General features: G+C 38.6%; 1 protein-coding gene across 4 annotated transcripts in view; it reads left to right on the top strand.

Annotated features, from left to right (window-relative positions):
* GAB1 (GRB2 associated binding protein 1) overlaps positions 1-12,025 on the top strand; it is a 90,585-nt gene extending 78,560 nt beyond the window's left edge. For 3 of the 4 annotated variants that reach the window (XM_083173146.1, XM_083173170.1, XM_083173160.1), the window contains exons 7-11: positions 1,010-1,099; positions 2,740-2,827; positions 3,175-3,298; positions 6,676-6,798; positions 9,375-12,025. In XM_083173146.1, the coding sequence (XP_083029272.1) occupies positions 1,010-1,099; positions 2,740-2,827; positions 3,175-3,298; positions 6,676-6,798; positions 9,375-9,533 (584 nt within the window). In that variant the 3' untranslated portion in view covers positions 9,534-12,025. The remainder of the gene's footprint in view (positions 1-1,009; positions 1,100-2,739; positions 2,828-3,174; positions 3,299-6,675; positions 6,799-9,374) is intronic. The other variant, XM_083173154.1, reaches the window with a different exon arrangement.
* The last annotated feature ends 707 nt before the right edge of the window (positions 12,026-12,732 follow it).

Genomic DNA, 12,732 nt, shown 5'->3' with positions numbered 1-12,732 from the left:
CAAACCCACATTTTGAGCAGATATTGGCCCAGCACGTACCCAGCTTTATGGGAGATACTCTGGCATCTTAATAAACTAAGCCTCTTTATTCATCCTTAGTATCATTTCATTAATTGCCAAGCAATGTGTATGTGACTGTACTTCAGAATCAAAGTGTGACCAGTGAGCACCAGGCTGAGTGACTTTTAAGGTTGGGGCAATTATATTCATGCCACCAACCACACAGGTCAAGGGAAGGTGGGGTGTAGCCCCTTGGTCTTCATTATAACTGAATGCATCATAGTGTCTTAGTTCTGGACTGTGCTATATTGTACGTTCTAGAATATTTCAGTGCAAAACAAGCCATTTTTATATTGAAAGCTTTTTTTATTGCATAACCACTGGGCTGAGTACACTAATATGCCATGACTTATTTTCCTTTCTGAAACGGCTCAGTCTTTGGTATATTTTGATCGTAATAGATGTTAAATGGATGCCGGTTTCCATTCAACAAGCTTTTTTAATATTGTTGTACAGTATATCATTTTTTTTAAATCCATATTTTTTTCCAACATCTATTTTTATTTAGTATTGGCATTTTTGTGGCAGTACAAGCCTGTTCTGTTCTATTACAGCAGGTGATTACTAAAATTGTTTTCTATTAAAAAAAAAAAAAAATGTAAAATTTTGTGATTTAGGTGAGTATTGTGTGTACTCTAAGCAGTTGCTGTGGGGGACGGAAATGGAGAATAAAGGTTACCTTTTAATAATCCTGGCTTATAGTGTTGCTGGCTTCAGACAAGCTTTTGGCATGCAGCATATTTTTCTTTACAATTTGGTGCTTCCACTTTCAGCATGAGAGCAGCTTAGCTGTGAAATGGTTTCTGGACGGGGCTGCTTTTGCTGAGTAAATTAACCCTGCTGTGCTGCCTGGGTTCCGCTGCTTTCCATGCAGAATCCCACTTTTCGTTCCTGCCTTTTTTTTTTACAGAGACAATCATTTTATTAAAGTCTTCTTTTTGCCAATTAGGTCAAAGCCCTAAAATTTTAAGACCTAAACCTCCTGGTTTAGAGCGAACCGATTCACAAACCATAGGTGAATTTCCCAGAAGAAAAAAGGGTATGTACTTTAGTTCTCCTCTGTGTCCTGTTTTCAACTGTTGTGCACACATGTATAGCAATGCTGAAGCCTGCACTGCACCGTATGTTAATACCACTGCAGTTATTAATGCCGCTAGTCTTGGCGTTGTAAAGGAAAATATATTAAATATACAGTTAGTAAAAATCGAAATACTTTACGTAAGTTTGTACTAGATGTTTTTCATTTGTCTGTTTTCCATCCTTGTATTGCATAAAAATTTCATAATAAGTAAATCAAAACATACAGTAGATTATTAATCCCCCCCCCCCATACAGTTGCTTTCAAATATAAAGCATACTATGGACCAGATTCAATTAGCCATGATAATGTACTGCACAGTGAGGGTGGTAGCCTTTGTCTTTTTAAGTCTGAGGCTATTTAAATGAAGTGTATGTTTATTATGGTTTGATTAGTGAATTTAGACGTTTGCATTGATTTGTATTCTAATAAATGAGTGATGGTCTCTTGGGTTTGTATTTATTAGAAAGCAAAACCAACTGTTTTTGGTTGTGACTTAACTCACTGGGCCATATTCAATTGATACTGTATATCATGCACTATCTCCCTTCTAAAGCAACTGGAGATTGCAGACCGGGTTGGCGAACTTAAATGTCGATCCCGTGTCCGCTGGATGCCCTCTAGTGGATGCTGGTGGCAATATCATTTGAATACAGCCCATTGAGTTATCTGTGCACTGCAGTTTGTGCGGTACAGTTTATATAATATAGCAACTTTTATTGATAAGATATTGCTTAAGGCTGTAAACTATTTACAGTATTAGACCTTCTGTGTGAATGATATAAAATGGCAAATCACATTGTGTGATTTAGGGGTAGATGTATCAGTGATAAGGGAGGAGAAGTGGGCCATGGCAACCAATCACCTGCTCTGTATAAGTTTTTATTATGCAAATTCTAGATGTTACTTCAGTGCTGATTGGTTGCCATGGGCCACTTCTCCTCTGGCTCGCTTCTCCTCACTTATCACTGCTTCGTACAGCTACCCCATAAAGGCTAAATAACTCCCAAAATGCGAGTTTGCTTGCATAAGAACTTCTAAAGCAGTCGAAGATGTAAGTTTTATATTTGAGATGAAACGCTGATTTTGGCCAGAGATGTTTTCCTGTACCAGCAGACTTTTATATTGGCAGTCCCACTGATGGCACAGAAAGCTGCCACCTTTAGTCAAAATAATTATTGGAACATTAGTTTGGCCTCTGCTTCTTAGAGCTGATATAAATGTGGAATCTTTTCCTCAGAGAATCCATCAATAAAGTTCTTAAAGGCAGAAGGAGTAAAAAGAGCAACAACTTGCTGGGATTTAGTCATCTCCATAAAGAAGCGTGGAATGCCATGTGTTGGGGAAAAGGGACTGGAATTAATTTCTATTTTAGCAATCTTGGCCAAACTATTGTGGGAATATAATTTATAGGGGAAAATACTATGCATATATACCATACGTGTATAATAATATGGCAGGGTATGGAATCTGAAACACACGGATGACAGTAATAGCTATGCTTTAGAAATAAAGAAAACTTGCGTTCAAAATTTAGAGTTCCATTTTGTGACTAATTTTAAAAAGTAAAAACATTTTCACATTTGTGTGTTTTTGTGCAGTAAAGCCAGCACCATTGGAAATAAAGCCGGTACCTGAGTGGGAAGAATTGCCCGTACGTTCTCCTGTCACTAGAAGCTTCACGCGAGAGTAAGTTAAGCATTATTGTTTATATTGTACGTTTTATATTACCAGGCTAATTACCATTGAGGACCAGCTTTGGCCTGCATCACCGAAACCCTTGTTTTCAGCCATTTAAAATATAGGGTTTACATGCAACTTTTATTAATGTTTATGCTAGTATTTTTAATCGCCTAAATTGTTTGAAGTATTGACATTCTTTTACAACAAGGGAGGTGTGGAGGGTGTAGTATCTTTTTGCCAACAGTTTCCTAATATGTATTTAAAAATCGTTAAAATCAGTAGTGATCTACAGTAATTTTGTCATTACCTTACAAATTGTGCAGGATGTTTGTAAATTAATATGTGGCTATTAGCTCTTCCAGATTCCCTATGCCTCCCAGACCGGATTCGGTTCATAGCACAGCTTCCAGCAGTGACTCGCTGGACAGTGAAGAGAATTATGTACCCATGAACCCAAATCTCCCCACTGATGGCCCGGTAGGTATACTCTATATTCACTATTTCCTTCTGAAGCTGTACTGTCTCATAAGTTTGAACTTTGAAAGTCTGATGCAATACGTTATAAGCAGAAATAGAACTTCCTCGGAAATTAGATTTGATTATAAACTAGTTTCCAGACTGTCAAAATAACAGAACAGAAAATGTCAGCGGCTGTGCGCACCAGAACAGAGCAGCACTTGAATTGCTACATCGGGTCATCTAGTGGACGCCAGCACACACAACACTTGAATTTCCCCCCATAGAGGCAAGGAGCAGTGTTAGCCTTTTATTATTTAGGATGAGTAGTTTTCCTTTATAATGGATTTGCTTAAATGAACTTGACATAATATTAGTGTCTTTACATAAAAGAACAACTGGTAGCAAAATTACACACCATTCTGTTTACATTCTATCAGATAATAGAATCTTGTGTGTGCCAGAAAGGAGAAATGAGGCGGTTTCTTCCCACATCTGCATTCTGTTGGTCAATAAATGGTTTAATATATGAACATGATGCACATACTTTGTTTTTAGCATTTATGGGGCATGGCCACCTGAAGTACCCAATGGAAGTTTAAATACAATTTAATTACAATTATATTTTAATTATACATGTGCATATTATTACAGTAACTACACTATTTGTATTTGGATGACCTGTTACTGTGACTAACATTCTCGTTACGCAGGTGAAACCATTGTGCTGTGCATCACTGGGTTCAGTATGATTTCCCAAAATACAGACAAGCATTGGCAGACAGACAACATACCGACAGGTTCAAAATGGCAACATTCATTATGCCGACATGGTCAAAAAGACATTTTAAAATGTTGACATGTCAAAAATGTTAACTTTGGGGGGGGGGGGGTGCCTAGGTTGACATGGACACTGTATAACTGTGCCTCATCCCCTCGCAGGCTCGCTCGCGCTCAGTACACTATTATAATCGAATTCTATTCCCACTTGGATCATGACGTAAGAACAGGTCGGTTTCAAAGAAAGAAATCATAAAAAATCTCATGATGACATTTTAAATGTCGCATTTTGACCATATCTGCATAATGAATGTTGGCACTTTGATCGTTATGGTAATGTTACCTTACCTGGTGAAAATACATAGGATCTGTGGAAAAACCACGAACAGATGTATATTCGCAGGTAAAAGTGCATTGAACAAGAATTTGTTAGGACTGTGAGATCCGGTTACACAACAGTGTTGGTTTAGGGATTCAGAGGACTGTATGAGTATGGAAGAGAGAACATGTATTTTTGTGTGAACCATGTACAAGAGTTTGTAATCATGTTGAATTGGGAAGTTTACACCCATCAGTCATTGTTTTAAAACCACTTGCCTAATATTGTGTAGGACCCCTTTGTGTCACCAAAACCATTGTGACCTGCTGAGGCATGAGCTTCACAAGACCTCTGTAGGTGTCCCATGCTATCTGGTATTAGATGTTGGCAACCAATCCTTTCTGTAAGTTATGAGGTGGGGCTGCTATGGCTCAGACCTGTTTTTCCAGTACAACTCACAGATGCTTGGTTGGATTGAGATCTGGGGAACTTTGATTCCACTTCAACATCTTGAACTCATTTTCCACAAACCATAACTGAATAATTTTTGCAATGTGGCAGGGGGCATAGCTAGCATTAACATTTCCAGTGATTTTATGCTGCAGTATCTCTTCTGTGGGATCAGACCAGGCAGTCTAGTCTTCATTCCCCACGTGTCAATGAGCCTTGGGTGCCAATGACTCTGTTGCTAGCACAGCAATTGTCTTTCTTGGGCTATATTTTTGATAGGTGTTCCCAAGATACAGTGGTTAGTACCTAACAAGACCGAGATGCTCCAACCCTGCCATCTTTCCATTACATTTTGTCCCTTTGCTGAATTTGCTTAGGTTAGTGGTGGCCAAACCGGTCCTAGAAATCTACCAACAGTTCATATTTTCCAGACCACCTCTGAATCTGTAGAATGTGTCAGGGACCACATGTTTTAAAATGTGTGGTGTTAGTGACTACTCCTGTGCTCCAGCTAGGTGGTCTGGAAAATGCGTGTTAGTGACTACTCCTGTGCTCCAGCTAGGTGATCTGGAAAATGCATGTTAGTAGTGACTACCCACTTGCATACCCACTAGCTGGGCAGCGAATATATATGCTGCCAAGGGAGTGGGTCTGAATCAGGTACTTAGTGCTAGGAACATTTCTGTTCATGAATTGAGTGGATCAGGTCAGTTCACCTGGTGTTGTCCAATGCCTACTGGCTGGAAAGGAATTCAACCTGATCAGGAACGACAAAAAAAGTGTAAGAAATGGATCTGGTCATCTATTCATAAAGCAGGGAAGAGAGTGGAGACGTCCCAAATGCAACCAATGAGCTTTGAAGTAACATTTATCAAGTGTTTTTTTTTGGTTGCCATGGGCAAATTCTCCACTTTTTTCACTTCATAAATAGACCCTCAGTATTTTGGCTAAAATGTTGTCATACAGTTTTAGATAACTGATATTGGCCTATAATTTGCAATTTGGGTACTGTTTCTTGCTGAGTTCAGAATAACCACTCTATTTGCTAATGCAGGGGTCCTCAATTACAGGACCCCAGCAAGTTACTGCTGAAGGTCATCACATCACATGTGTAGTCAGCGGACAGCACATACATGGCAGCATTGTGGAGGCACAAAATAATGTGAGTCTAAAATATTAGACCATTCAACAGATGTTTCAGACTCCTTGAATCACTGACTGAGATTAGAAAAGTCATCAGCCTGATTGTCAGCAACATGGAGTCGCGACCCACAGTTTGAGAACCACTGCGCTAATGTGATAGCTGGGTTATATAAGCACCTTCAACTATTGTGCATAAATGTTAACCGTGTACATTAATATGGATAATATTTGCTACATACTGTAACTGTATTGCACTAACAAAATATGTGGGGTGTTTATTTGTTCTTTATTCAGTTAAACAATTCAGTTTCATTCAGAAAGCTTGATTTCATTATCAGTAAGGGGTTATGGCCATTAATTTGTGTCATCACAGTCCATTTCAATACATTGTCTATGTGTGTGTACATTCTGTAACGCCTTGGCCCAAATGTAATAGGGTGTGAGAATAAAAATAAAATAAAAATGGGAAAACTCTCCCAAAATCTCTCACTTTCTAAGGCAGCAATCATTTACACTGAAAAAACAGGTTGATTTTTGCCACGTAAATGATTGCTGCGTTAAAAAAATGAGAAAATTCTCCCCAAATCTCTCACTTTCTGATTCTCACACCCTACATTTGACCCCTTCTCTTTGCATTCATGCTTTGACCAAATACATGTGCTGATTGTTTGGAATATTTTATTTACCCCCTTTTTTATAATTACAGAATTTATTTGAGAACAACAACCTTGATGGAGGGAATAGTCCTATGGTGAAACCTAAAGGAGACAAGCAGGTCGAATATTTGGACTTGGATCTGGATTCTGGCAAGTCAACACCTCCGAGAAAAGTGCGTGACCAATTTCTCATAGTGCAGTTAGAGATGATATAAACCATGAGTTTGTTTTTTTTCCTCTCTGGTTTTCAGCCAATTGCATGATCAATAAAATCCCCAAATACTTTTTACGAACGTCCGGTTTATTTTTCCCATTTAATTTCTATAGTTGTTAAACCTTCTGACCCCTAGCAGAGATTGGCTTGCAGGAGAATTTTGTGAATTCCAATGCTTAGAACATAAGTGCTTTTCAAGTGCGACAGTCATGCAATTCGTTCTGTGATGACACAGCCCCCATGAGTCAGAATTGTTGGAATTCTACCTGCTAGTGATGGTAGGAATATTAGAAACTACAGAGGTGCCCCCAGAATGTCTGCCCTATGATGGAAATTACTTATATTGTAGTTGCCTTGTGAAAAAAATAATTTTTTTATATGGGTGGACATATTGGGCCCAAATATGTTTCTGAAAAGAAAAAAATAGGTTTTGCAGCAATTTCTTTCCCCCAATGTTTTTTCTTCTTTTCGGGCAGTTCAATTCTAGCCTTTTTTTTTTCCTGAAAAATTTCTATATTTCGGCCCAAAAGTAATGGAATCTGTAAGCAGTTCGTGGACCTATGTGTGTCTACAGCCACAATAGTAAAAACATTGCTGTTTATGTGGGATTTTTTCGTTTGTTTATTCGGGATATCGCGAGGAACTGAATCAAAGGTTATGATGGCATATACCATCAGCTAAACACCAGCAGGTACAAAAGTGTAAATTGGGTGAGGATGTTTGTGGCGTATTATAAGAAGACCACCACTGTGACAGTGACTTTTACCTAAATTCCTGTATTCCACACCCTGTGTCTATAAATAACAATGAGGAGGGAAATTCACAAGTACGATATTCATGGGTGAGCTGCCAAATCACTGATAAACCTGGTTAATGCGAAAAAGCGAGGAGAGCGGTATAACACACTCACATCGTAGACTGATGAGTAATGGAAGATGGTCATCTGGTTGGATGAATTGTCCTTCCACCTGTTCCCAACCGCAAAATTAGTTTACGTGTAAAGAAAGCAAAGCTAGTTGTATGATCAGGATAGTCTGGTGCCAAGAGTGAAGTATGATAGAGGAGTTGGTGATGATTTGAGCAACCATATAATTCTGTTGTCCCCATTATCGCTATGCACAGTTCGGTCACTGCCAGTTTAGACATTTTGGCCAACCAGGTCCATCCCATGGTGGAAACATTGTTTTTGGCAGGTAACACCTGTTACCAAGCTAATCAGATACCGATTCATACTGCTTGTGTTGTCCAGCCATGGTTTTCTGTGCATGTAGATGAGGTGTCTCAGACATAAATATCCTGGTCTGTTTTGAAGAACAGTGTCCGGTCACGTTATTGCCTTCAACGTCACTCCAGGAACCTGAACAAGTTTTGAATGAAGAACGGTTTAAGATTCCATTGTCAACCATCTAGCATTTATATTAGTCCATACCAAGAAGAATTCATGCCTTCTTGCATGCCATGTCGGCACTTCACCTTATTAAGAAATTACCTCATTTTTTCCATTTTTGTTTAACCCCTGTACTTGATAAAATACTTTCTAAAAATAAAACCCTAGAAGAACTATTAGGTACTCTTTACCTAGCACGGCGCCCATCGCGGGCATTGAATGCACTTAAAAATCGGGTGTGACGCGATGCCCGCGATTTCCCATAGGGAACAATGTTAAATTTCTCAATTGACCCGATTTTTCTGTTCAATGCCTCAATTGATCCGATTTTTCCATAGGAAACAATGTTAAATGGCCCACAGAGGCCAAATAGGCACCCTAAAAAGTGAAATGGCCCTTACAATTGTTAAGGCCACCCCACGATCAACGTGAACCCGAAGCGTGGCGAGCGCAGCGGTACGCGTCCTACGACCTTTTCATACCCCCACTATCCACGTCGGCGTGGAGTTGAGAATAGAATAGTGTGGCGAGCGCAGCGAGCCACCGAGCCCGAAGCGTGGCGAGCGCACGCGGATACCTGTGAAGCCCGCGAAGGGACGCGTTTACCTGTGAAGATATCCGCGTCCCCTCGCGGGGCTCGGTGGCTCGCTGCGCTCGCCACACTATTCTATTCTCAACTCCACGCCGACGTGGATAGTGGGGGTATGAAAAGGTCGTAGGACGCGTACCGCCGCCCCTCGCGGGCTCGCTGCGCTCGCCACGCTTCGGGTTGACGTTGATCGTGGGGTGGCGTTAACAATTGTGGGGGCCATTTCACACTTCAGGGTGGCTATTTGGCCTCTGTGGGCCATTTAACATTGTTTCCTATGGAAAAATCGGGTCCATTGAGGCATTGAACAGTAAAATCGGGTCAATTGAGAAATTTAACATTGATCCCTATGGGAAATCGCGGGCATCGCGTCGGTCGCATCGCACACGATTTTTAGTGCATTCAATGGCCGCGATGCCTGCGATTTTTTTTTACCTGCGATGCCCACGATCAAAATCGTGGGCGCCGTGCTAGGTAAAGAGTACCAACTATTATTTTATAAATATGAAAAAATTATTTTAAATGATGGTTAATGATGATTATTTTGTTTTATCTGTAGAAAAAGAGCAGTGGATCAGGGAGCAGTGCTGCAGAAGAAAAGGTGGATTATGTTGTAGTTGACAAAGAGAAAACCCTTGCGCTAACTAATACCAGAAAAGCATGGACTGATGAGAGACAGTCTACTGATTCCGAAACACCAACTAAGAGCGTCAAATGAATGTTTCTAGCATCTTCCACGTCAAGCGAGTTGCATTTGAATCGATGCAGCTTAATGTCTTCTGTATTCAATTCTGTGAAAATGGAATTTTCCCTTTAAGGACATTTACGAAGATCCAGTGAGACTGACTTGTGCACTGTAACCCTCAAACTTAAATGTAAATATTTTACTATGACCCAACAAGGACCATTTGTTTAACACATTTAGCCATGTTTTGTAGTATTATGTTTTATGCACTTTTTGTGGTGGAAACAATGGTTCTTGTTCCTAACACCAGCTTTGCTATTAACACAGCTGATGTCTTTGTTTTATTTCATACACTAATACAACTAAAAGCTAGATGAACTTTAATGTGGTAGATTGGCCACTAATGCATTGCAGTGCATAGTAGCATAATGCTGGTCTTCTATCATAGTCAAAACATTAATTGTTGTATCTTCTGATTTTAAACATACGCTTCCTTTTATTTTATATTGATATGAGCATCTGTGTGACAAGTATTTGCTTTGGACTTCAGAAAATTACCATCCTTCGTGTAGGTTTTGTTTTTCTCAAGCTTTTGACATTCAGTTCCAAATTTGGAATATAAAACATATAAGTCTCTTATTGCAACCTGCAGAACCATATGTTCAGTTGTGCAATTCATTTTTACAGCCTATGTAATTAGAATTTCATTACGGATTATAAATTAAAATACATATAATTAAGTGTAATTTTATTTTCCCACCTCTTCAAAATTATTATTTGGAGACTGGTGTGATTTGTAATATATTTTAATTAATGGGCCTTTAAACCTGAACATCAGGATGATTTAAGACCTACAAGAATTGGGTAAGGTTCACATATGTAAAAATTCCCATGCAGTAATAGGAAGAGATGGTCACATGAACCCCTTTCCAGGTTCGTGCAAACCCTAGTTCTCTTTGCCATTGTCCTAATGGGGTTGTTTATTTTAGACAACCAGCGCTAATATTACTTACACCAAACACACCTTTAGTAGCGTCTACCATTTCTTTCTCATTGTTGCTTATACCATGGTTTTTACAATCCATCCTGTCCACTTCAATTGATTTCCATGGAGCTATTAAGAGAGGATTGCCAGCAGTGTGATTGTCCAATCCTCAGCTGGTAAGCAGGCAAGTTATGGTGTTGGAACTTCAACCTCCATTGACTAAAAATGGATGATCAGATATAGTCATGGGGATTGTTAGGATTAGATAGCCTCTTTTATAAAATGGAATCTGGTATTCATAGAAACGGGGTTTGACTGGCAATTACAGTTCAATTTTAAATATATTTAGTTCTGACAAGCCTGTTCTTCTACCATACATATTAATGTTGCTATTAGTTTGTTCCAATAAATCAGCTTAGGTTTTTGCGGTTTTGTAAAGTGTGATGTCATGACTTTTGTCACTTACAGCATCTCTCCAGAAACCTTTTATGTTGGTGTACTGAAACATCCGGGAGGTGATGTGAAGTTAAAATCTGTAATATTTTAACCAAATGTAATTAATGGTAATGGTCAATTATGTAAGTCATTTCTTCAATACTGTGGTTCTTAGTACATGTTTTATGTTAATTTGGTAAAGATTCTGCAGGGTAGGATCTTACATAAAGACAAAAATAATTAAATTAACGTGCACACCGTGTATGGTGTTTGTCATTCTGTTTTTTTTTTTTTTTTTTTTTCTTAGTAGCATTTTTTTTTTTTAAGTGGCATACAGAAGGTAGATTAATATTAATCAGGTACTTCAATAGCACTTCTGTGCTTAATACACTGATCAGGTTTTTTTTTTGGTTACAGTGAGATGTAAGCATGTTAATGTGTAAAGGTTCTAATACTGTAATGTTTCATTGAGACATCTACCATGTTTCTAGTGCTAGCACAATACTGTGACTTCTGCTGTTATATAGCCAAGTATAGAATGTTTTCACACCACTGTGCCCTTTTTCATTGAAATTTTTAACTTAACACCTGCTTTGCCTTATATTGAATATCCTATGCAAATTAGTTTGTATAATCCTAGCTGTTATTTACCTTTTTAACATGATATTTAATATTTCCCATACTGTAGCTTGCTTTGACCTTTTACCCATTCATGGATTTGCTTATTTGCAAGCCAAAGCAGTGCAATTGTGTATTCAAAGGCCTTAGCCGGATATTCTTGTACTGTTATGAATTTAGTAACCAGTGAAATATAAATATTATCCCCTTTTAATCTGAAAAAAAAAATGAAAACTAATGTTTCAGAATTCCGTTTTTAAACCGTTTCGGAATATAATCAGAACAAAGCCAAGTTCCAAAGTCTACCATATAATTCTGCTAAAGTGTGTGATACTACTGTAAAGGCATGTACATTCTCTTCCTGTTCATGTAAAAACATTTGTCTTTATTGGTTTTCTATAAATGTTTTACAGTAAGGAATGCAGATTTAAGTTGAACATGAAATTCATAGATGTTACCCAAATTGGCATTAAATTATTCTTGCATATTTATATTGTTCTAAGTTTCATACAGTAGTATTTAAATACCATCAGGAGTGTTAGTCCTCTTACACATATGCAAGTTCTCTGTTCCTGCGGCATTTTGGGTATTGTGTCTGTTACTTGGTGCACACTCATCTCATTGTACCCTTTGAGCAAAGGACATACCATACACTCGGCAATAATCGTGAATCCTGGATATACAGTTGCATGGGTGCAAATGGATATGGTGTGCTGCATTTATATCCATCCTCTATTATAATCATAGAACTTTTCCAGTCTGCCCTAAACACATGCGCACGCGCACACACACACACTTGCCAATTAGCCAACCAGTATATTTTTTGATTGTGGGAGGAAGCTGGAGTACCCAGTGGAAACCCACGCAAGTACAGGTAAAATATACTCCACACACTTAGGGCCATGGTGGGAATCAAACCATCACATCATATGTACTGCTATTCATGGTAAACATTTGTGTAGATTGTGGAAACTTTCCTGAGCCCTGTTTGCAGAGCTATGTTCTCCAAGTATTGAATATAGCACAGACTGAATGTTCAATTGGCACAGGGGAAGTGCCTATCTGCACAAGCTTTGACACAAATCAATGACTTGGTACTTGGTTTTTCATGGAAGAGCACTAAAATCTAGTAAAAAAATATATATATATTTATATAATATATATCCTTTTTTTTTGCCCTTAAGAACTAAGCAA

The sequence above is a fragment of the Crinia signifera genome, chromosome 1 (assembly GCF_055691185.1).
Source record: "Crinia signifera chromosome 1, ASM5569118v1, whole genome shotgun sequence".
NCBI lineage: Eukaryota > Metazoa > Chordata > Amphibia > Anura > Myobatrachidae > Crinia > Crinia signifera.
Note: the sequence above shows the minus strand (reverse complement) of the source record. Positions and strands in the feature narration are given on the sequence as shown.